The sequence below is a fragment of the Apostichopus japonicus genome, chromosome 2, assembly GCF_037975245.1.
Source record: "Apostichopus japonicus isolate 1M-3 chromosome 2, ASM3797524v1, whole genome shotgun sequence".
Classification (NCBI taxonomy): domain Eukaryota; kingdom Metazoa; phylum Echinodermata; class Holothuroidea; order Aspidochirotida; family Stichopodidae; genus Apostichopus; species Apostichopus japonicus.
Window position 1 is genome coordinate 23127117 of NC_092562.1, and position 26946 is coordinate 23154062.

General features: G+C 35.1%; 1 protein-coding gene across 4 annotated transcripts in view; it reads right to left on the reverse strand.

Annotated features, from left to right (window-relative positions):
- LOC139982795 (uncharacterized) overlaps positions 1-26946 on the reverse strand; it is a 156660-nt gene that overhangs the window by 127204 nt on the left and 2510 nt on the right. The window contains exons 2-9 of one of the 4 annotated variants that reach the window (XM_071995900.1): positions 25731-25829; positions 24428-24733; positions 22350-22371; positions 21858-22105; positions 20143-20277; positions 12795-12950; positions 12036-12173; positions 10455-10604 (exon numbers count right to left, since the gene is read on the reverse strand). In XM_071995900.1, the coding sequence (XP_071852001.1) occupies positions 10455-10604; positions 12036-12173; positions 12795-12950; positions 20143-20277; positions 21858-22105; positions 22350-22371; positions 24428-24733; positions 25731-25788 (1213 nt within the window). In that variant the 5' untranslated portion in view covers positions 25789-25829. Of the gene's footprint in view, positions 1-10454; positions 10605-12035; positions 12174-12794; positions 12951-20142; positions 20278-21857; positions 22128-22349; positions 22372-24427; positions 24747-25730; positions 25830-26946 lie in introns of those variants that run through there. The other 3 variants (XM_071995893.1, XM_071995915.1, XM_071995912.1) reach the window with 3 other exon arrangements.

Here is a 26946-nt window from a genome sequence, read left to right on the forward strand (position 1 = left end):
TAACTGGATATAGAGTCGATCCAGATATGCAGATAAAGTTTTATCTGGCCATATAAAGCCAGATATAACTGGATAAAGAGCCGATCCAGATATGCAGATCAAGTTTTATCTGGCCTTATAAAGCCAGATATAACTGGATATAGAGCCAATCCAGATATGCAGATCAAGTTTTATCTGGCCATATAAAGCCAGATATAACTGGATATAGAGCCAATCCAGATATGCAGATCAAGTTTTATCTGGCCATATAAAGCCAGATATTACTGGATAAAGAGCCAATCCAGATATGCAGATCAAGTTTTATCTGGCCATATACAGCCAGATATAACTGGATATAGAGTCAATCCAGATATGCAGATAAAGTTTTATCTGGCCATATAAAGCCAGATATAACTGGATATAGAGTCAATCCAGATATGCAGATCAAGTTTTATCTGGCCATATAAAGCCAGATATAACTGGATATAGAGTCAATCCAGATATGCAGATAAAGTTTTATCTGTCAATAAAACAGTCAGTCAGTATAACTGGATATACATCATGTTTATCCAGTTATACTTGACTTTATATTGACAGATAAAACTTTAAGATTGTATGCTCTTACATAGTGTATTTTCATAGAGATTTACATTGCACTATATTGTGGTACTGCACTTTGCATATATATTTCAATAGTAAATCACTTACAGTGTATACACTAAGTCAAAGGGGGAATAACTATCTCTATCTGGGTTGCTAGGCAACCACAGGGTCTTAGCTTGAAACAGGATGACTCAGAGGTTGATTAAGTGTGAAGGCCACTTTTGAACAATGGACATATGTGTTTTGATACTCTAGGAGTGAGATAGGAAAGGGAGCTATGTGTACACTAGTGTCCACATGGTAGGAGTAAAGAGCAGAAGGAAGTTTAACAGAAAGGATTGGTACATTAAGAAAAGGTGATGGAGATTCATAAATTATATCCTATTGATGTCAGGACATTGGCAAAGGTTTCTATAGTGAACTGAACAGTCAGAAGTAAGGAAGAAGTTTTTGGAACGGATGGCAACAAGGAATATATTTTGGGACTGAACTTCGATACTGAATGGAACATATATCGCCCTCCTGGAACTTATTTATTAAATCAAATATATTAAATAAAAGAATAGCACAACGCAATTTAGTATCAACATCTACAGGACCACAGAAGAATAAAGAACTCAACCTTCAAGTATTATTTTTGAACAGCGGTCATTTTATGACCATGGCAGTCGGATTAGGTAACAGCAAGGAGCTTGCACATTACATATTTCCACTTTGTTCCAATCTAGTTGAGTTCTAGAACACAGCTGTGTTTATATTTTGTGTGTGTCTTGCTCTCTGTATGGGTCTCCGTACCAGAACAGAGATAACTGATCACGCCGGAAAGTTAATATCAATGCTAGTCCAGTTTTGGCCACTTATTTCCTATTTGATTGACATTTTAGCCAGATATATTTTTTATATCGGTCATATAAAAGTTTATCTGGATTTTCTTTATATCAACCAGATAAAATTTTATCTGGCCCAGATATGGATGCAATAAAATTTAACCAGATCAAATTTTATATGGGCCATATAAAACTTTATTTTATATCAAGTTATATCTGCCCAATTTTTTATCTGGCCAGATATAAATTCCAGATCTGCAGCAAATCTGGCCCAGATTGAAATTCCAGATCTGGGCCAGATCTGGATTTTTATATCTGGCCCAGATCTGGGATTTCGGTAAGGGATATTCGGTACGGTTTCATCATTCTGAGCTACATTCTTATCATTCACAAGATAAATTTTAAAACCCGCGAGAAACAAACAAACAAACTATCTAAATTCCAGACAACTACCTCTTATTTTACCCTGTAAGGGTTTGTCATTAACAGTTCGCTTCTACAAGGTCCTTACCATCCTATCGTATACCATAAAGCATTCGATATATTTCACCCAACACTTACAATCATGCATGTCATTGAGGGGCATCAACACAAACGAAACTAATGATTACAATGTGATGATCTCATTGATGTTATTACGGAGCTATGTGTGTAACACATATAAAAACACCATGTTCTCGTACACATTTGGGGTAATAAAATTATATGATGAAGTTATCAAAGATAACATATTTGCATAACGCCAAACTTGTTTTGATTTTACCGTTTGATTCTTGACGCCCTTTACGATTTCTTTCATGTCAAACTTAACGTTACAATCACTAAGCTATACCAGCTCAAAACCAAATAAATGTCCTGCTAACAGAATCATATTAATTCTCATGGACAGGGCGATATAAGCACCTGATATTAGTCTCTAGTTTACGTAAATTGCTGTGGATTCCTCCGGCACATTGGGAATCTCATAACAATCTTGCTCAGTTTGATTTATTTCTGTGGATGATTGATGAGCTGTTGCATCAGATTCCACAGACAAATATTCTGTCTCCAAAGGTTCCTTCTGAATATCAGATTTGAAGTTAAGACCTTTATAGTTATGATGAAGACTGTCCTTGGTCACCTCTTTCAGGGGAAGATACTGTGCTTCATCCGGAAAATCTATGGCACAAGAGTTCATAATCTGTTACAAAAAACTAATATATTGAATATGTTTTCCTTTCATTGTGCGATACTCGGGCCTCAATAATGATTCTTGTTAAAACTCAATATATATATATCTGAACAGTTGTTTCTTTGATAGGTATTATAACAACTGATTGTCAAAGGGAAAGTAAGTTTCAATAATTTATTGAAGGAATACATCCACGAATAAGGGTGATGGGAGTTTGTTTAACATGTCATTACCGAAGTGATTGTTACATTGCTAACTTTGGCAATTTCATCATATGGTTTAAAGAAGGTGGATGCCATCAGTTTCTTGTAATTAATACAGCGAAACATAGGTAAAATCTTCTATGAGTCAAATTAAATCTGAAAAAGTATTCGTGGTCATTTCATTTACCTTTGAACTATTTCTATAAAAATAATGTAAACAATAATTTTGAACAGCTCTTAAAATTTTAGTATATATTGCTCAATATTCAGGCCTATTCAACAGTTTTAATGCTAACACATGCAACAAGTTTGTACCCTCAACTTTGTAACATAACTCAAAGCCAAACATTCCTTTCAAGTATTGCAGTAGATCTTTTGAAATGAATGCGTTTCATATCTTACTTGGTTCAGCATAAACTTCATCTCTATCCTCGGTCCCATTTGTATCTTTAATTTGTTGAGTATGTGCTCTGTTTGAATGTCTGGAAGAAAATAGATAAAAATAAGAAGAACAGGAATCAAAGATACGTAATGTTTTAATTCTCAATTTTTAATTATGTTTGTTCTGCAGTCAGAATACATAGTCAGACTTTTCCTATATAACATGATAATATTTTATAAATCGTATCATTTAATCTTACTTGTTCTCCAAAGGTAATCTTTTACTCTGTCACAATCTCTTTTGCTTAATCCAGTGTTTTGCATGTTGTCACATCTATGTAACCTATAAGACATACAAATCCACATACGAGGATTTCGAAGCAGTAAACAATAGCTGATCAAACTAGTAATGAATGTGGAAGGTCTGTTGCTAGAATAAAAGTAGCCAAACATATAATTTTCATATATACGAGGCATATTGTTTTAATGGAATAACATTTGCTAAATATTTTTCAGACAATCTTTTAGACTTAATGTATAGTATACATGTTAAATATTAATCATTGTCTATAAAATCATTAAAAGTTATCGTTGAACACGATTGTCACAAAACAATGTGAACTAGTTTGGCCTTCTATTAATGACAATTGTGTAACACAGGTGCATTCTCATGGTTTTCTAAAGTAATATATTTCATTCTTATGGTTTTCAATGCAGCTTTAAAGTCACAACACCACATTTAGTGATAAATGCTTACGAACATTACCTTCTGTACACGAGTAACACAACCGACATGGTAATCAACAAGGTCAGTGTTATAAAGACAATCAGCACAACAATTACGATAGTATAGGAGTGACCTGTAAAAGAATTGTTAGAACATCAATTAGTTTAACAAAGATTAATGAGACCAGGGACAAGAAATCACTATCGTACATTTGATTCGAGACTCACAAATATGACCAATGAGAATGATCACATACGTGTAAATAAGTGACATGTACAAGTCAATGCAAAGTTGACAAGTGACTCATAGTTTGTAATTCGACGGTATAGTTAACTAGAATGTACACCTCTGCTTGTACGATGACAGTAAACAATGGTCGTTTAGAGACACATACCTATACAATTACTCTGAAATTTAATGTACTCCTCATTATGTCAGTGACAAATGTAAAACTGATTTCTTCTCGTTACAATGTTTCACATATACCCTCTATTAGTACTGTATCACAGATCGATCATAGTAGTAGTTTGAATTGTGTAGATGTGAAGGCAACACAAATGTTAGGATGGGTTATTGAGTATTTGTACAAGGAAAGTAACCCTTCCATGGCTCTTAAATGTTGATTTATCAACGAAAAAAAAAATCACCTTGTTGATCTGTGACATCACCTGACAGAGAGATTCTTGGATATTCAGTTAATTCACTCACAGGACCATACCCAGCGTCCGTCACCAGTTGAACTTGAAAGTTGTAGATATTCTTGCCAAGATTCTGATAAATATACCGTTTCACGTTTGGATCCCTCACCTGTACAATATCTAGTATCTTTTTGGTCTCAAAATCACTGACATAGATAAGGAAACCTATTAGAGAAGCATTGCAGTTCGGAGAAATTTCATCTGGGACCTGGTAGAGCGAGAAATACACATGTAACAAATGACTTCGGAACCTAAATGACCTAATGTAGACACATAATTATCATTGTGTGTGTATTGTATATGGATGTGTGGTTGCATGTATGTATGTATGTATTTTCCAGTCCTCGTCATGTGGCTAACGTCATCCATCCCGCTGGAGGTCTAAACTGACAAATTGCTCTAGGGATAAACCTGTTAATCACAGTAGGTCATGCAGTAGAACGACAAGATCAAGTACATATTTTCTTTCACTGTGCAGGTTTTGACACGAGATGCCTGCATTCCGTAGTATTGTGATGAAAGCTTATCCATTACATCAGTGTGAACGTTTCTACAGTTAGGTTTTGACTGACATACCTAACCGTTACGACCGATGAATTTTCAAAATATTAGGGTTAAGATGTTTCAAACATATTTCTAGACGCTATCGCAGGAGGCTGTCCTTGGAATGACACAAAAGTTGATGTACAAAAATGAATGTTTATCCACGAACCTTCCAACTGATTAGGACAGTGGTACTTCCCGTCTCTGTTAATCTAGCTTGTACGTCAAGTGGCTGCGTCTCTATGGGCGCTGTAATGAACACATCAAACCAAAATAGCAAAAAGGGGTAGATCTTAAGAATGACGCTGACAATGCTCGTACACTAGAACTGGATGAAACATTTTAGACCGAATAAAAGAAGCATTACCACTTTAAGATTTATAGTGGATACTTCTACATGTGAGATAAACAAATAATGTAACAGTACTAGAACCGTGAAGGAATTAGTCCTTCCGAGAAACAAAGTCTGGGATAAACTTGTGAAAGGCAATGATTTTTCAACAAATTGAAAATAGTTAATAGAAAAACCATCCATGCTATAAGCAGGACAATGAAACAATATGTTGGTGGCTATTCACTGAACTTTGCATACTATTAGGACAGTTTAAACAAATACTATCATGCGTTTTGAGATATAGGGACGAATAATTTTAAAGCATCAAGTGGTTAGCTACGGTCGTTCCTCATTATTATGTGGCTGTTAAAAAGGCCTTCTAGAGTTCCGTTATGCTGTGAGTATCATACATTTGATGCCACATTGTATACAACATTTATGCAAGATTTAAATTACACAATGACCAGTAAGAAGTGCAATAGTGTTTAAATATTATAAAACAACGAGTATTAATGTTAATGGTTAATGCATTGCAATAGTACCCTCCGTACGGAAATCACATTATGTTTCGGTACAGAGCACATGCCACTTTTTCCAATACAATAAGTAATACAAGCGGGAAAAAGAAAGTGACCAAGTTTTGTTTACATTACTGTTGATTCCCCGTTTATTCATTCATACGGGATGGTAGAATAGTAAGATTTTTTTATCAAATGGTTGCATGGATGGAAGTGGTATGAATTCTTTGCACCACATCTGCCAACAATTCATACCATGCTAGTTAAATGATAGATAAACGATGAAAGTTTATATTAAACTTTTGCAATAATTAACACTTACTTGGACAATATGTTCTTGCAGATTCATAAGAACTTTTTGGTCCTTCACCAAATGACCCTTCTCTTACTGCAGCCACAGAGAACTGATACAAGGTGTCTGGTAGCAGATTACTAAAGGTAAAAGAGAGTGTTGGCATTTCATTAGCTTGGACGCTCTCTGTTGAGTTCCAGTCTTCTTCTTCGTTGGTCCGGTAGTAAGGTACATAACCTATCACTGGAGGGTCTCCTATATCACTGATGTCATTCCACGCCGTCCAAGATATCGTGATTGTAGTGTTTGAAGCAGACATAAATTCAGGGGAACTAGCTATTAGTGGAAGGACTGCGTGAAAATTAAAGTGAAAAACAAGGGAAATTGTGTGATTTTACCTTGTTTGACAGTTCTCCATTGTATTTGCTGCCAATGAATGTTCTTTTTAATGTCTAAGTCATAGCTAAATAAGTTAAAACTGCAAATTCTATATACAGCAAAGCAGCTCTCTGTGTTGGTTAATGAACAAAACCTGTCCAGGTTTTCCTTGAACTTTGTTAGAAAAAGGTAAAATATATTCACTAAATTTGAAGTTTCTGAAAATATATTTAGCATATATCCCGACTTTTTAAAGTGACCCCCACACTTATATATATCATGACAAAATGCTGGAGCATTAAACCTTCAATTTACTTACCTCCATCAGTGAAATTGTCCAAGGGCTCTAAGATTTCAAGCATCCTAACATATCGATTTAATTTAAACCTCTGTATTCATGTCACTTTGAAAAGCCATCACACTGGTTCTAAACAGGTTTAAAGCAATGAAACCCTTACAAATGGCAGAACAAAATTGACCCATTGAGACGAATCACTGTTTTAATATTCATGACATGTAATTCCTGTCATTACATAATTCAAGCCAACCAGGGCACTTCTAGAATGATGCTTTGATTCATTCAGATTTCCATAGAGAAGTGATTAGGAGCGAACCTTTAAATAAAAGTCAAGGGATTGTTAAATGTGAGGGATCCTCTTTCATCAAACTTCAGCGTTACATATGTCACTATCTGCAAAATATCTCTATTAAATATCACGTCTTCATTATTTAATAATCATGTAATATGTTTATATAATATATATAAAATCTGTAACATATTCAACTATCTATCTAAATATCTATCTGCAAAACATGTTGGCGTTCGGATGCTATATATAATGGAGGTATTTATAGTTACAGCAGATCACATAACAGTTGCAAACCATGTGATGGGATTAGTTACTGTTTAATGGCAGTGGTTACTAAATTAATCTGTCAGGGCCATAGTGAAGTTATACCCAATCTGCTGGTCAATTTAGTACGGATGTACATACTCTTGTGACAAACAAATGAAAAACTACATTATTTGAGAAGTGAAATATCAGAAATCGCTACATGCCCTTACGAAAATACACTATATTCACATGTTATCACAGGTAAAGCACAACAGATAAAGTACATGCACATGTATATTCCTGGTATCCATTTCAAATATAAAGTCACTAATTTTCATGTGTGCTTTAAACATGTGAACATACTTCACAAAGTGAAGAAATGTGTGTTTCTACATGTGGCAGAACCGCGACAATCTAACCCGTTAATGATAGAATACATAGATAACTTGGACGATATGTGTCATATACCACCCTGTGTTTTCACACAATGGATTTTTGGCCACAGATTGTCACAGGAATTTGTGACACCGTGTTGGAGGTTTCCGCCCTTTCTTAAGGGGGAACATCTAGTTGCGTTTGACAAAAGATGTAAACTAACAAATCTATGTCAATCTGTGACAAAATCCACATAGTTTTATGAAATATCCTTTGCGTCTGTAATCTTAGCTTTGAACACAACTTAAGAACCTTTAACAATTTTTTCTATTAAGGGTGCGTGCCTCTTATCCACACTTTACAGCAAGGGAAGGATTCAGGGATAACTTTGTTTATGGCGGCGTAGGCAAAAATGTGTTTCAACCCATACCTGGGATCACAAATGTTCACATGTCAAACACAACAATGACTAACTGTGTATCAAAGTTACATTTTGTTATGCAAAATACCTAGATTTCCAATGGTAATTATAGGTTCCAACACAATAAATTGGAAGTAGTGACAGCTTATTTGTTTATTGTTAAGGTACACCTTGTCCACCCTTTGTAAGGGGTCACTGAATTAGCGTGGTTAAGTAACTCAGTCAAGTTATATACAGGTAACACCAAAGAATAGTACCTGTATTAGGACTGTTATACGCAAACAAATTTTATAGCTGGATTGTTACATTTGTTCATTTAATGACAATGTTCATTGCAAGACAGAAATAATAACTAAATATGCCCAAACTAAACATAATGATGACAGCTTAAATAGGACATTTGATATGTATACACTAAGAAAGTTCATCATTCTGATCATAGAAGCTTACATTATGAACTTACCAAAGAGGTCTGCTTCTTTCCGTCTATAGTGTTGCCCATTATTCACCAAGGTATTACCTGTACCGGTATATATAATATTGGCTAAATAGCAACTAAAAACATTTCCACTCATAACATTGGTAACCTTGTATGATTGTACTATCGATTTAGATGACAGTTCTATTCGATCTCCAATAAAACTTCGACCTTGATTTGCTCCAGTTACATACAAGTTAGCTGTCAGAGTTGCTAGGAAATTTGGAGATTCTACTGTGCAGTTGCTTTCAGCTGTTGCTCCAGGATTGACTTTAGATACTTGTATGTCAGCAATTCCTGCATGGCAAAACAGAAGTAAAACCAGAAATATAAGCTGCTATTTTTTCTAAAAAAAGTGATGTGACTACATTTTCTATAAATTTAGTAAAGATGTTTCTAACATAAAGATAAATAAAACCAAGCTTCAGACTATAATTATGGTCATTCAGATCAAAAGCGACCCTAGAGCACCCTTATGTTCAAAACATCTTCTTCTATCCGTGTATACATTGTGACCTTTTGAACCGAACAAAAATGAGAACAAGAAAACTAATTTCCATGATTCACTCTTCAACCTATTATCATAATCAAGGATTGAAAGAGGAATATGGTAGAGGGAGGGATGTGATCAAACCACAGCTAAGTTTTATCATCAATGCCATGGATGCTTCTTGATCTATCATTTTGTGCTACATCCTCCTTCCCTAACACCTTACTACTCTATCATGCATTTGCAGAAGCCGCAGGACACTTTGTCCTTACACACTCTGTATTCACAGTAAGCCACTATAGTTAAAGTTTTAGTGCAGTTTGTTTGTTCAGAAGGAGATATGTTCTCATTTCTAGTGTTTGGGCAATGTCCACAATATCAACTTTTTCTGGTATCAAATATTTATGATCCTAACATTCGATAATAATTTTTGAGGAAATCAAAAATTGTCTGCAATTATAATTTATGCTTAAGGCTTTTGGCAAATAAACTTGTGTTAAATACTACTATATAGTAAATAATAATACTGTACCTGTTTGACATCTAGGGCTCCAGTTAACCCATGGCGTCTTGCATTCGCCATAACAAGTACCGTTGACATTATGACAGGCTTCATTGCAGTGACATTCCTGTTCACAGTTCTCACCATAAAATCCTGTAGCACATTCTGGGTATGAGTATAAAACAGAGAGCAAATTATGTTTACAGTGATTGTGCACAAATCTGACAATCAAGGTTAATCAATTAGTAAGCTGCATACATCTGCAACCAGCAATAAATGTAACATAGGTCTTTCACTCGAACTATAGCTGTTGTAACCAATTTCCAGCTTTCTGTTACTTATTTTGTGAACATTTTAACTTCAAATGATATCCTAATTGTAGTTGCTTTGGAGAATTGTGGAACCAGGGAAATGATCACTGTTTATGTGTTCAAATCTGAAAATTCCAACATATTTAAGTTTTACAGGAAATACAGGAGGCTGAAAGATGAAAATGACAGGCAAATACACATTCAATATTACTGAAAATTTGACATTCAAAATAACTATACAAATAAACTCCTCCCCTCAGCCCACTCAAGTGAAAATGGAGCAAATGTTAACTCCACTGGATCAATGAAGGATACCAGTCATAATTGAAATATAACATAAGGGAACAAGCAAACAGCAACATAATGCATATAATATCGATCCACTACCTTGACAATTTTCATTTGGATCACGCAGGATGAATCCTTGAGCACATTGGTTACACCTTCCTGTATTTTTGTTACAAGCTGCATCATTCTTGCAATGACACTTCAAAAGGCACTGACTTCCATAGTAACCTTGTTTACATCGTTGAGGAACTGAAAACCAGAGAGAGATGTTTGCCTAAATGGGTATGTCTAATTGAATATTTGATAATCTTCTTACTTAATTTGGTATCATTTTCTGGCAGACATTTTCGTGCAATTACTTACAAATCTATCAACGAACTTTCACATTATAAGATGATGTGACACTTATGTCAAAGACAATTATAATATAAAAAAAACAAAAGAATTAGGCTGTAAGGGCAGATATTGTCTTGTTAATGTTAGTAATGAATGCCGAATTGGATCAAAAACTTTGACATCTCTGTTTTTCTCGTCTGTGTCAAACTTGACATGTGTATACTCATGTAATATAAGACCGGTATGTGATGATTGGATCCCATTAACAACTGATAGTTCTCAAATAATATTACATCAATTAAAAACAAAGACCAAATTATATTGTTTAATATAGATACATATTAAAAAAAATCTTTGTGTACTCCTTGCAAAAAGAAAAGGAGTAATGTATTTGGGAATATATATATATTTTTTCTTCAGCAATACTTGGCAGTGGAAAGACTGACTTTCCACTACCAAGTCCCAGCTGGACCGAAAATTCCAATATATTTTCTAATACAGTACTCCTAATTTGTATATTTTGCCATTTTCCTATCTTTATTTTATTTTGGATTAAACATGGATTTTCTTTATAAGATGTTTAGATATATATCGAAGTCCGGTGCAGGGCGTTAAGTTCGCTATTTCAATGATATTATACTAACCATTTGTAAGTCTGGGTTAACATTTATTCACACAAAATTGCAGAAAGAAAATTGTCAATAATCTTTACAATGGAAGGTGTGATTGTTGCATAATTTACTGACAATATTTATTTCTGGTATATAATTGGTAACCATTTACTCTTATGGTTTTGCTGAGGAAGGTCTCAGGGGAACACAAATTTTAAAATAAAAATAATTATATTTGGTACTCCTCAAGTCAACTGACCATGTCCCTGTTTTATTACATGGTTTGTAATTCACATTCTTTGGAGCAAACATGGCCCTATGTTTTCACTAAACAAATGTAAATATAAACAGTATATATACAGTATATATATATATATATATACTGTATATATATATATACTGTATATATACTGTTTATATTTATATTTGTTTTTGTAATACTGAATATGATCTTGTTTAATTGAATATCTCGCACTTTCTCCATCTTTTCTGATGCTAATTAATGAACAATTTAAAGGTATTAAAAAAAATATCACTCTATTAAATAACAAAATATTTGTATAGAAAGAAAGAAATGTGAAACTTCAACATATTTGAGAAGAATGGTTTTAAAAAATAAAAACAAACATTACTGGGTAACTTGGGAAATTATCATATTCTTTTGTGATTTGCAAAGATTTCCCTTTCTTTATATGGGTTGTTTGATAAGACTTCAACTGTGAATGAAACCTACTTTGACAGTTTGTTCCAGAGTATCCTGTCTGACATCTGCCATTATTATTGGTGCATACACCTGTGAATCTACTGCAACCACCCCTATTACAATGACAAGTTTGTAAACAGTTAGCACCATATCTACCCTGAGGACAATCTGAAACATATAAAAAAAATTACAATATATATATAAATGAAATCAGCTGATAATCTCAGTAGAGCAATTAAGGAGATAATTTCTAGAAAACATACATATATTACGCTTGAAGAACATGCATTGTAAGTTAACATTTACTTCATACAGTCTTAATAATAGGCCTGCGTAAAACACAGTTGATATCAATACCGAGCTATTAGTTAAATCTTACAGGGCTTGAGTTATGTTGTAAAGTTAGTAAAGCAATTTGCCAAAGACTCACTTTACAGTACAGGCCAGTAGCAAGCATCTGTTATGAACCATGGTTAACATCATGAGTAATATATAAAAATTTGTAAATTTTATTTGTAAACTGCTTTATGTAGCTTAAAACATATGCACAACTCATAACTATATATATGTACCTGTTTATTTATATTATATGGAATATAGTATGTGATAACCTAGAAGCATGTTGTTGCGCGCTGATCATCAGATAACTGGACGCAAACAATCATGTAACTTTATGTCTTCCCTGCACAGCTGGGTGATCTGTTACCATGGGAACACTTTTTTCGTTTATTACGTACGATGTAAGATTACCAGCCGTCCTTTCATTGCTTGATGAATTAAGAAACCTACCTGCACTGCAGTCAAGGCCTTTGAATCCAGAGGCACACCTACAGCCAAATGGATCTGGTAAACAAAACATGGCATATCTGCAAGCGGAATCAAAGTCTGCACGTTCAAAACATCGAAACTCACAGTTGAATCCAAATCTACCCAATGGATCACAGGCTGGGAATGAAATATGTAGACTATATGATACACAGAAAACAGAATAAGGTTAAGAAACTTTTAGGTACTCTCATTACCACTTCCATACTTGAAGCTTAACATAGCATGACAATACTCTGACATTGCTTTTTAACTATGACTTAAACTGAAATATATAACAAAGTTGTAATGCACAGTATCCCTGATGCATACTATAATGATACATACCATCATGACTAAATCATCATCATCTGTAATTGTAAGTTTCTTAATAGTCCTTGAAGAGGAAGTCAACAATTCTTTTTTCTAAATAAGGCTTTTGGTCATTTCACAGAATGTTTTCTTGGTGAGTACCAGTAGTGGTCAGTTGTGCATCTCTTCATGTGGATGTGAAGCTAAGAAATGATGCAATGTGGTCAAACTCCAGAAACGACAGTTCAGAAAATCCTCTGTCAGTGGCTTGACACTGACAGCACTCATTTTGATCTTTACATGATATCTGCTACAACCCTCTTGCAGAAAATCGTTGTACTGGAGCCTTTATAACACCTGTCCGGCAGAGGGCATCAGTGGCGATATTGGTACTCCTTAATGTTATACAGACATTGCACTATGCCTGCTGTATGGACTTCCCAACAATATTCCAGGCTCTGAGGTGCACACAAAAGTGATAACCTTCTTAGCAATTGGTATTTATGTATGCCTCCTCAGCAAACTTGACAACCCTGTAAGGTTTCTCGAAAAAGTACCAATTTGATGTTTAGATGCATTTTGCTAAGATAGTTGTTGCTGTTTTGACATCATATTATGAATAACGTTTGGCAAAGTAAAACCCAACAAGATCATTTTTAGCTTTGTGACTTATTATAGTTAAAAATTTATTAATTTCCAAGACAGAAAAAAGATCAAGTCATAATTGTGCAGCAGTTTTCAGAGGCTGTTACATTTGGACCACCATTGGAGGTAGCACGGCCATGCCATGTGACCATGCCACGTGACTACCCTTTTTTGTGTAAATGAAACAATTTGGTTTCAGCAAAGTCTCAGGTAGTCACCTTGTAATTCCTTGGTGAAATTACTCATGAAAATGGCTGTTCTAAATGTTATCTTTGGCGCAGAAATTCCTTGCCTCGTACAAAACTTCAGTCCCTTGGAATATTTCAAAATGCTCAATACCTCCTTAATAATTTTTAAAGTAAGTTGTATATGTTAAGGCACTAGTTTGTTAAAGTGGCCATGACACAAAAATTTCAAAGTCCTATATTTTTGGGATGCATCAAAGAATGTTCTCTAGAACATGTATCAACCAATCAGCCAGTTTAAACTTGATTTTTCAAGTCGAAAATTGAGAATGAATTTACCCTCTTTGGAGTTTGAAACTTTGTTTACTCGAAAATTTTCCGATTCGCATGACGTCATGTTATGAACACGTTTGTTGTCGCTGTTTACGATCCTCCGAACATACCATTCACTTACACGTTAGACAAGTACACATACCACTAGTAGTTCCTGAACAAAACACCGATCACAAGTGCCATATCAAATCAAAATTTCCTGTGAAATGGCGGATCCAGAAGCAATTGTGGCAACCGAAGTTCAAAGTTATAGTGGTTCTTAGTGGCTAAAATTAGAGTGCCCTTTCTCATATTCGAAGCAGACAGTGAAGGCGATGATCATGCTAATATTGAACAGAACGTTGAGCGTGGACCTGAGGTTTTAGAACCGTATCAGTTTGAGACTGTTAAACGAGCCGAAATTGAAGCTCCACAAAATATCGAAGGAGAAACCTGTTCGAAACGATTGCAAGGAACATACAACGTGGTAAGAATTTATTAACGAGGCATTTAAAAACAAAATCCAGTCCATTTTGTGCATGTGTTGTTAGAATTTGCGGAACTCCATAAACCGTATTGTGCGTTGTGTTACGGTAACTTACAACCCATATGTACAGAGTGTTGCTATGTATTCATACATGTACATAAACTTAATATTAATAGTAGGGTTGGTTGCATACTGAAAGTTTGGCTCGGGGATGTGCAGTAAGTTGCATTATGCAGCCATGCTAGGTAGGCATATGTGTTATTTCATACTCATTATTACTAGGCTAGTACTTTGGCCTGGAGTTTTGCAAATCAATTTTCTGAAACAAAAGAACGATCCATGACACATGGAAGGTGTAAAATCACAACAAATGTAACCATAACTGTACATTGTATGCCTGCTTGTTATTGTGGACATCATGGGCCAACAATACATTTTGAACTTTCATAAATTTTTTCCCCAGGCACTACAGATATATAGCCTACGGTCAACAGGTTCAATGGTACTGGGGGTTCCTAGCAAGACACGTCAGGGTTGTGCTACCATCATGTGCAGTCCAAAGGATCAGAAGTGAGTTTCCAGCCAATGGTCATTACACTGGATTCAAGTTGCCAGGAGAAAACTCATTGTATAGGAAGCCTTGGTTGAGAAATTCCTCCAGAAACACCTTTTCTATTCTAGGTTTTGTTGTATTATCAATCCGTCAGGGTTCCCTCAGTGTTGATATATTGAAATTCAAGACTTTTAATTCAGGATGAAAAGGTTATTTTCCAGACCCATCATCAACAATGAAAGAAAAGGCATTTGTAGCATTTGGACACAAGTATTGGCTTCACCTTGATGTCATATAATATGTGCATAAGGGAACGGGTATTGACCTTTTTAGGAGTATTTACCTCCCAGACGTTTGCTTTCTACCTTAAATCTGGAAGCCAAAATATCCATATCACCAATGATATTTGACAGGAAAGTCATAATAAAGACCAATGGAGGCAGCAGAACTCTAGAATGTTTAGACTTTGTTTCTTCAGCAGCAGTTGATTTGTTTTACAATCCTTCTTCAGAAACTCAGCAGTACACCCTGTTAATGGTCTTCGATTGTTTAAATGCGTGTGATGCTGTGTTTCATGTCGCCCGTGAGTGTTGTACGTGTCGTTGTGCGTGGGTAACATTTTTGCATGTGTGTTGCGTCGTGCAGTGTTTCTTGGTTTAAATTACCCTTTATTGTATTGCTTCTGGATTATTCTAATTAATTTGTCACAACAGCGATTGATAGCGATGGACATGCAACTGCTTTGTAGGCTTAAAGCAAAAAATTTCATGAAAGTTGTTTTTCTTTAAACCTCCTTTGATGTCACAAATTACATTAGTGTAATTTAAGAATGATACTGTTTATGGAAAGTACAGTTTTACTTTTATGTCATATAATACAATGATTGTTGTTAATGCTAGTTTAGTCAGTCACAGGCTTGTTCAGATTGTCCAGAATGAGTGTCTAGAACTGATATTGAATAAACTTTGTTCAATGATTGCAGACTTGAACTACGTTGTGTGAATTTTTGGCTCTGTGACTTTAAAATAAATTGCTTTGAGATTTAAACACCCTTTGGAATAAAATCTTTTTACCTACCTATTTTGACCCATCCTCATTACCCCCACTCCCTCCCCAACATAAAAAATGGTTTTCCTGGAATAGGAATGAGAAATTATTGCTATAACTAACTGATCCAGCATATTCCCGAAATAAATTGGGGCACTGAGATTTTTTCACAAGAAGATGTAACCCATCACTTCTGAAGCTAACCTCATAGTAGCTTATTACAGTAGTATACAATAGAGCAATGAAGGGGGTGTTTATTTAGATGATACAGCAAAATCTCTTCGTCCATTGCGACTTCAGTGTTGTAGCGCTAATACTAGTACTGCTAGTGCTCGGCCGTGCTACCTCCAATGGATCACCACTTGCCCCATTGGAGGTTTCCTGTTCCCTGATCTGGTCTTCAGAGTAGTTTTAGAAGAAAGACTATTTTATGTCGCTCTGTTAAAGTCCATTTGTTTTATTTCATAAACAAGAGCATCAATGATGCAGTATCTCAATACTGGAAGTTTTAATTTTGATTCCTAATTTCAAATCTTTGCTCTGTCTCTACAATTATCAATATCAATCATGGCACAACAAATATATAACTTGCATTTTTGCTACTTTGCCACGAATAGTCTCTGCAGGTTACACTTTATCCTGCTAGTCTTGCCTTTAGCGCTCATTGCCTGTTAGTCGAAAGAACGACGTTGCAAGGTTTAGTAATGTCATAGAATATTTAAGAACTTGTTTTTTATGTGGTATCCTTCATCTTAGGTCAGTCTCTGTTGGACTTTTTGGTCATATAGTTTGACGTCAATGACAACAGCCAAATTAGAAGAGGCGAACAACTTGACCATATTCTTGATGCCTGCCTTGAGAGCTAGGCCTATTGACCTACTGTATGTTACTGTAGACTGTAGTGGTGACTACCATCAAAACTGTGTCCACTTTTAGATATCAAAACAACCCACGTTTTTCCATCTCAATTTTTCGGACATGAAGATTTCATGGATTTATGACTTGGAAAAAATAATGTAAAAGAAGATTACAAGTTTTTATATGCAAGTGATGTGTGGCCTCCTCTTCCCCTAATAGCCACCTCAGTTCTTCTCCATTTTGTTATTTTATTTTAATTCTTTGTACATTTGATGTCAAACATTACAGGTTCAAAAGAAAGCTAAACATACTTCTTATAACCATATACATCTTATATCCTTATAAATAAAACATAACCTTATACAATTTTTAGTCTTATCAAAGTTGTGATGCTATGGCTGGCTCCTCTTTTATAAGTACCCATCAAACAAAATTACCCTGGTCCTTCCTAGGAAAAGCTGTCTGAACACCAGTACAATGCTAATGTGGCTATCACTGAAAGCCTAATAGGCCTAGGCCTATATATATATATTTTTTTAAATGCACTAGGCCTACAGTAAGTAGCCTTCAGAAATACAAGAATGTGTATACGTAATTATACAAAATACATGAAGGGCAATCAAACAAACTTATCATGGCCCTTGCTCTGAAAAGCTACCTGAACACCAGTACTATCCTTTAAATGGATGTTACAAAAACGAAGGCCTAATATAAATTAAATTCACTACGTAGAATTCAGCAGTACAGAATGTAATTAGCATGCAATACACTAACACCTCACGTACCTAACTACAGTAGAGAAAATTGGTCGCGAGGGTAGCCATTTTCGTATATCTAACATGTAGCTGTTATGAGTCATAGCCAATCTGCTACAAAACAGACTTGGGGGCGGGGCTGAATCATCAAAAACGGACCTTTTTACTAAAAGTAGGGGCGGCAGCTCAGTGTTGTTTTAAGAAAGAAAAATCATTTAAACATCAAATAAAGCAAATAAAAGCCATAAAATGTCATATACATGTAGTAAAATTCTTATTAATACCTACCTGTAAACAACAAATGAAAGTTTAAAATGTTAATAAAATATATAATACATAGGACCCTATCTTAGACGATACCACTGTTGAAAGACAGTTCTATTCTATTCTCTTTCATAAAACATAAGTTTTGGAGCGTGTGCAAAACAGGTCTGCCAAAGTGTGTTTTCAGTCCAAATTGGCCCGATTTGGACATAAATCGGTGAAAAAGTCACAGAATGAGATACAATTCTGGAATAAAAAATAGTAACTTTTGTTGGTCTATATGATATATTCTTGCTCTAGAAATTCCAGAGAAAAAGAACTTTGTTTGAAGACGCTGAAAATTTTTTAAGAGAAGAGAGAGTCCCACTTACTGTTACAATATCTCTATACATGTAATGTATTGAGATAAAAAGGAGGGATCGTAGTATGCTTCGCTTCATGCGGAGCTGTATACTGGCTAGGTCCTGTGAAATCGGCGCTGGTGTTGTGCACTAACTTGGTCATATATCGCCGTGTTTTTTTCATCCTTCAGCCATGGATGAAGGCTAATTGCATGGGTTACGATATTTATGAAGCCCCCAACAACACAATGGATCGGCATTTCTCTCTGATAGTTTACAACAGTTGTAAAACAAACTTGAAATTTCTAACGACATAACGTAATACAGTGGTTGTTCTCTCAGTGTAAATGTGCGCGTATATGGAACGGTATGATCGTCGCGCATCCGGTACATGCCTGGGCTTGGCACTTGTGTTCCTAACATGACGTCATCATTGTCTTGTTGTGAATTCGCATTCTCAGATATCGATTTTCGGATGCGAAAATTAAAACGTTAATTACTAATTAGTGCTTGAGGTTTTCAAGCTGATGAGGATAGTTTTGAACATAGATTTTCTCATAGATTCAGAGGAAGCTACTCTCGATTAGTTGGATTTTTTGTGTCATGGCCTCTTTAATAATTCAAAGAATTTCACATTCTGTATATCAAAGCAATTTCTCCATCTGAAAACTTAACTTTCATGTCTTACATTGGCACCTGATTTACGATTTTTCCCAAATCTTTTGACAATATTTTTGGCACTGAATTTATAGTGTACATATAATTAATAATTGTGAATGTAAATAAAACACAAGAACTTGATCCACCTGTCTAATACACTAAAAACTGCCCCCAAAACACCCTTCCCTACAAGAAAAGGATACTTATCAGGCTGGAAAAGATGTTAGAAGTCTAGAACTCCTGTAAGGAAACTTCTAGGGTAATAATCCAAGGTATCCGGGCGAATTTCGACGGAAATTTTTCCCAATCCGAAAAACACTATGAGACACTTTGGGTGGTAGAAAATGAAGGAGGTCACTGAGGTCAGTGAGGGTGTACAGTGTTAAAAGATTACCAGGGCATACTAGACACGGTAGAATGCGGTGCTTAGGTTGTGGGGAGACAGGTAAGTGGGGAACGAAGTAAATAATCATTTTTTGCATATTCTGTCCCTCACAGGTTTTTTAATTTTTGACTTACATCACAATCTTTGTCAAAAATGACACAAGTTTTGTAAGATTTCTTTTCAAAATTAATTAACTTTTATTAGTTTTGCTAAGAACCAAAAGTGAATATTTCCTAATGAATTTACTTATAATATTTGGGTTGAGTAGTATTGTCTCTTAATGCTCACATGACTCTCCAAAAAAGTTATAAACAGATCAGGTATGAATTTTCTGGTCTACTGGGAAACTCTTGCCAGACTGTATCTCTACCTTTGACAGCCAACAAAGCAGACACGATCCTTAAATTAGGTTTTTACGTTTATTTCTTTTGACTAAAACTATTTAAAGTTTTTGTTAAAGGTTTGATATTTATACAGTGCATTTGTTGACTGGCTGTAGAATTCTCAAAAGACACAAAAGTGCTCTTACCTGAGAGACAGTTTGGACCTTTAAATCCAACAGGGCAGATGCAATCTCCAGTTGTGTCATCACAGACACCTCCATTGTAACAATTGTCACAGATGCCAAAGCAATCTGGAGGACCCCAGTGATCTGCAGGGCAAGCTAAAGGAGAGAACACCAGAACTAGTATAACATGGATTACAAGCGTACGTAGATAAGGGAAACTATGGAGGGCATTCAGTACAGGTACTAATAGAAGGAAATCACCACTTCAGTCTTATAAAATACATGGTGTAAGGTGGGTGGCGATGCTGATTAATGTTTTGGATAACAAGATGACAAATGCTGATTAAATGCTATTCCATCAGTGCTTTGCTATGATGAGAAAGGAATGAGAATGCAATCTTCCTACTGTAATACTGTACATGTCTAAAATAACTTAAGTCAACTGGAAGACTCAACATTACTCAGTGAATGTAAGACTCTGCTACTCTACTAGAATTGAGTCAAGTGAAAAGAAGATTCGACTATCTAAACTCAACAATTTCATTCAATTCAGATCGACTAGGCATCTACTGATGAAGGAATTTTGCACATTATAGTAGGTTACACAACAAAGAGGAAACTAATAGGAGTTGTGACGACCATTAAAAATTGCCTCAAAATATCATTATGACTTTACTGAACTGACAATTAGTGACCTCACTTAATATCTTGTGATTAATTTGAGATGTCACTGATATATGTAGAGAATTTGTCCAAGCATGAATCAAGATCAAAAGCTTCCTGGATTTAAGTCCAATTCACGTTATGTCACAGTTGTTACTTGTCCTCCAGAAACATGTCATATGTGGAGTTTATATCACACGATAAATATCAAACTTCAAACATTCATAGTATAGTACTTAAAGCAGCATTTTGCGTTTGGTCGCCGTTTTCCGCTGTTTTGACATGTGCATCAAGTTTTTTTACATATCAATCTCAAAACAGCAAACTAAGATATGAGCCAAGTTTTTCCCTGCCAACATCGTTAATTGGCGAGTAATTAAGGATATTTGCAGATGAGAAAAGTGTCCACGTCAAAGACCACATTTAAAATTAATCGCATACAGTTCCCCCAAACCCCACTAGTTTGAATTCAACCAATCAAAGATGCAGGTTTAGTTATGAGCCGTTGCTAAAATAGATTCAAGACTTTGCGTTGGTACAACCATGGAGTTGTTATGGAACTCCCTGGTACAACTGCCATATATACTGTAAACAAATCAAGATGGTGTTGTATTACGTCAATGACGTTCGTAGTGTTTAAATATTCATGTTATGGGCAAGGTTTATTGGGATCCCAACGGAAAATATCTTGGAGAAAAACAAAGTTGAAAGTTGCAAAGTTTCGACTTTTCTGCCACCATTTGAAGTAAGATTTAAATAGATAAGCTAGTTATGTATGTCGTTATGGCATAGTGGAGTCAGTGAGGTTGAGAAAAATCATAGAAAAGGATGCAAAATGCTGCTTTAAGGCAAAGGTAAAGCATCATTCTGACAGTCCCTCATTTGAATTTCACTTTACATTTGAAAAAGTTTCCTGTTAAACATTTGTTCTCAGAAAAGTTAGTACAGGCCACATAATGAGCAATGATACTCATATAATTAATCTCTTGAACTGAAATTTTGGAAATGCTTATATTGCAATAATTCCTTAAACGATTAATATACATGTTTGATTGATAGAAAATGTTTGTTACCTCGAACAATGATCCGCTGAAGTCCTTGTACAGCGTCGTTACGCCAAGTATTGTGATAACACTCATAAATTCCAGCATCCGATAAACTAATTCTTCCTCTACTTTGAGGTACATTCAGAGTAAGAAAACCATAGTTAAATGCAGACCTCCCGTCTTTTCTCCACAACACAACATCTTGGTACCTAGTCAAATCATCCATCCTTAAAACTATTCCTTCATCACCATTATTAACAGTCTTTGTAAGCAACCTGTCATTTGGAAGTATACTTGCTGTTGGAAAATATTATATTAAATTATAAAATTGCTTTATGAAGCTTACATAAAATTGTGTCATATATAAAAAAAAATATTAACAAAACAACCATTTCACCCCACCCCTTCAACCACATACTACTCTTAGCTAGATCATTTCTTCCTACATGGATATGACAATTACATCATTTGTTCCCAATTTTGGTATCATCACCATTATTAACAGTCCTTGTAAGTAACCTGTCATTTGGAATTATATTTGCTGTTGGAAAATATTTATGAAAATATAAAATGCTTTATCAACCTTACATGAAATTGCGTCATATAAAAAACACAAAAAAACCCCCAACCATTTCACCCCACCCCTCCAACCACATACTACTCTTAGGTTTTATTTTATTTTATTTTCAATTCTTCCAACATGGGTATGACACTTTCATCATTTGTTCGCAATTTTGGTATGTTCAGAATCACCAAAAAGAACACTACTCAACTTTAATGAAGGAAAAATAAACACTTGCTGTTTCTACATCAAGACCTACTGTAGTTTTTGAGATATTGTTTTACTGATGGAAGTATTAGAAAATACTGCTAAAATTAGCTGAGACGAAAGTGACAAAATATTGCAATTACAGTATATTAGTTTTGGCAGCATATATTTTTTCATCCTGTAAATTCTATCAATACCGCCCTTGAAATGCACTCTAGTTATGGCTAATTGCCAGTTAATCTCAGTAACTGGTATACTCACAGAGTCACTTTGATCAAACACAAATGTTAATTTCAGATGCTTTCCCTACATGTACACAGATTGTTTTGGAAAGAAGATATATATAGATGCCTTGAAAGTCATACAATTGATCAATTACTTTGACCAATTATTGTCTTTTCAAGAGGCCAGTCGGCATGACTGCAACCAATTGTTTTAGGACTTGTGAAGTTACGTTCAAGGGAAAGTACTGCAACCAACACTACAGTACAAACAGCTAAAGCTTGCTCTTTACTATTTGCCTTTAATTATTATAACGTGGCCCGCTAACTGTACATCTAATTGAAGCACCGTCATATTTGAAGAGCAACAATCTGAATGCTTACATAGTGCGCATGAAAAATTAAAAAAATCCTGGAAATTCAGGGAAACATTTTGTGACTATTTGAACAAAATAGAATATTGTTCTCAACTAATTCATTGCAAAACCCCAGGATTTAATTTCTCTTTAAATTTCCAGCAATTTTTTAAGTTCCAACTTCAGCCACAGAAACATCAAATTAACATTAACATAAGCTTGCAATATATTTTCTGCCAATTTGGTTAGTGCAAAAATTGACCCTTTGACTTTCATTGAACTTTAACCTTGGGCTAAATAGAGACATCTTGAATTAAATTTTCAAGCTTGCAAGTTGTACATGAGTTTTCAGGCTTTCAGGCTGCCAGGATGTTATCATTTTGATAATCAAAATGTCCTTTCGTTTGTTATAAATTTCACAGACTTTAACCTTGACCCTTTGTCACTTTTACATTGCTTTATAATACAGTAAGCAAGGTCATAGAAGAATAACACAACCACTCAATATATAGTTTCCATAAACTTATATGGATCACGTGTGACAGATATGACATATATAGGGCAAAGTGTTTGAAACCGTGCATAAGGTCAAAAGTCATGAACTCTAATCATACATATTGGCTAATAGCTTTTATTCAAACAAAATAGATGTCTTGCGTGCTTAAGAAACACCTGATTACCAGCTACCCATGCCACTGAACACTGTTAACTTGCTTATTAATTATCAAAAGTACAAGCAGTCAGTTCTACTGTACTACACTAGTATGTCATAAGTCACATAGGCTCAACATTGCATGCTCAGTCAGGGACAGTACACAGCAAAGTTTGCTGTCTACCAGCATTATGACTCAGGAGACGTTTGCAACATGTTTATATCTTGTAATTGCTCACGCTCTCACATCATCCAAACCAAACAATAGTACCCATACATTTTCCACATCATGCACTTCCATGTCAAATATTGCTACATATGGTAAACCGATAGAGCACTGATCGGTAGCAGCAGCTGACATACTGTACAGTATCACATCCGGATACTGTACATACAGTACAGTACAATACATTACATGGGAATGAGAAAAAATTGGCAACTAACATGCAAATGCAGAAATGCATCAATTGAGGATCAGATTTCAAGTCTGTTGAACCATTTTAAAATAGTGCAGTCCCTTGCTGATATGCAGCAATTTCACTAGTAACGTTCTTTTGTATTATAGTATCATAAATTTGCATTGGTAGTCATTGACTCACCATCTGACCTCAGTAATATAGTCTGGATGGATGTCATCTCCCTGCCAGTGCGAGAAATATCACAAGCAAACACACCAAAAGCTCCATTAAGAATGTTACTCAGGTATATCTGGTAAACACCATCAGATCCAGTAGGACTATGTGGACGTGGATTATTAGCAGCATTACTTCTGGTATTGACTACTCTTCTTGAAGTAACCGTCAAGCCTGTCTTGTCTGTTTCACTGATGTGACACGTAAAGAATTCATGTTCAGCAGAATCAGCGTTGAAGGCAAAGCTGTTTCGTAAAGTAACGTTGAGTTTCCCTGAAATAAATGACTGAGATACATATTCAATTCATCCAACCACAAGAGGGGTCAATTATATTGCTACATACAATGTAGGCCTTTCCAATTCCTTTTCCTTGCTACAAAAAGGATGTTGGCTCTGTTGATGGTTAATCTTGCCTCCCTATTTTAACGTCATACAGCCAACACGGAGAATGGAAAACACACTGCACACTGGTTGGTGCCTTTGTAAGATTTGATTTATATTCTTAATCTTCTGATCATGGAAGTCCAACTTACTTGGTTTCTGTAACTGAAACCATTCTGAAAACAACTCTGGGAGTCAGTATACAAACAGTGTTTGCAGAAGACAGAAGGAAAACTACATCATTACTATACAGATATTCTGACAGCTACTGTCATTACGTATTTATTTCAGAAGAAAAAAAAAACATAAATATCATTGCACATTTAGCCTAACATTTTTGGGCATAAATTTTTCCATTTCCTGAAAAATACTGTCAACTACAATACTTTAGATGGTCAAATCGACTTGATCAAATCCTTATATATCTACATTTCACTGGAGTAGGCTACAGTATAGTATTGTTTAAGCATACAAACAGGAACATTCCCAGAGTCTCAGTCACTCTCAATTAATATTCACAACTTTGGAACCATGCATGGGTATGCATGGTTGTAGATAATTGCATTTTATCAGTAAGGGAAGGGCTTTGAGTGGCAAAGTCAAATGCATGTACAAGTTCCAGTATAAATGATCATTTTTTTAAAACTATGTATTCAGCATATATCTTTGGCAAAATCATTTTACCTTGAATATACTTTGGCCTATAGAGCTGGATTCATTAAGGTACTGGGAAACATGTGCTAATATGAGCAATCATGTTCAATGATTTTAAATTCATGGACCATGAAGTTTAAGTTTGTTAATTCATGCATCACAACAGTGGAACGTGTTTTTCTCAGAGATGCATTCAGTTGATAATTAATTACTTGAGGTAGTGAGTAGTTATACCTTGAACGACACCAGATTGAGTAAGAAATATAACCAGAAGAATCCTGAAAGGTGACATCCTCTCCACTTGGTTTAATAATTTTCTTCCAAAAATTCCAACTGTGGAATAAAAATGGAACAACTTGTTTCAACTACTTGCTTCACCGGTGCAATGATTGCAACTTAGATGGTTTCGAGTACATACTGTACAGTACCTAAATGGAATGTTTCATACTGCTATTCAAGGAAATTCCAATTTAAACCTCATGATGAAAGAATTATGGTAAACTAGAATTGATGCCCCTGTTGGTGCTCTTACTAACCAGAAAGCCACCAGAGGTATTGATTACACTTCCATGTCTAAAGTTCATTTTACTTTCACTTTAGTGATATTGTCCACATAACGAAGTGCATCCAACTTTCATTTCTTGAGTGATTGTGCTCACAAGTGTTTAAGACTATGACCTCTGCTGACCTCAACTGACCTTCCGTCTCTATAGAAAACGACTAGGGTATTTCATTTGATAAGGTTGATCAAAAATATTATATGTGTTCAAAATAAATCCAAGTCGTCCTTCTTGAGTTAGAACGCTTTTAGACTTTGACCTCTGTTGACCTCAACTGATATTTGACCTCCACTAAAAACAGCACAGTTCTCTCAGTCAACAAAGTGGATTCACTTAATGAGTATGGAGTAAATCCAAGCTTTATTGTTTAGTTATTGTGTTCGTAAAGTTTTTAATTGTTGACTTAGACTGTGAACCTCAAATGACCTTTGACCTTCCCTGAACAGAATAGGGTTCTTCTTCTTAATGAGTTGGAACCATATAACATTTAGTTAATCAAAGCTTTAAATTTAAATTATGTGAACTCATTGAGGACTCCATTGCTTTTTCCATAGTTCAAATCCACATACCATAATTTAAATAACATCCCTTCACATTTCCACTGCAGGCGTAGTAATTCTTCTCAATCAAAGTCTGATGGTATGAATGATTTCTGTGATCTTGTGAATAAAGTTCATGCCAAAATAAACAATGTACTTTAAAGCAACCGTTTTAGTTGATTTTGATGCATTCGTTGAAACTAATTTATTCTAAAGTCCCTTGGTAATGTTTGTAACAAGCTTGACTCAGAAGTTGAGCTTCTTTCCAACTCTATGTATATAAGAAAAATATATGTGATTTTCACTTCTCTTTAATTGCTGATTTACATTAACTCCAACGTGGACAAGCTA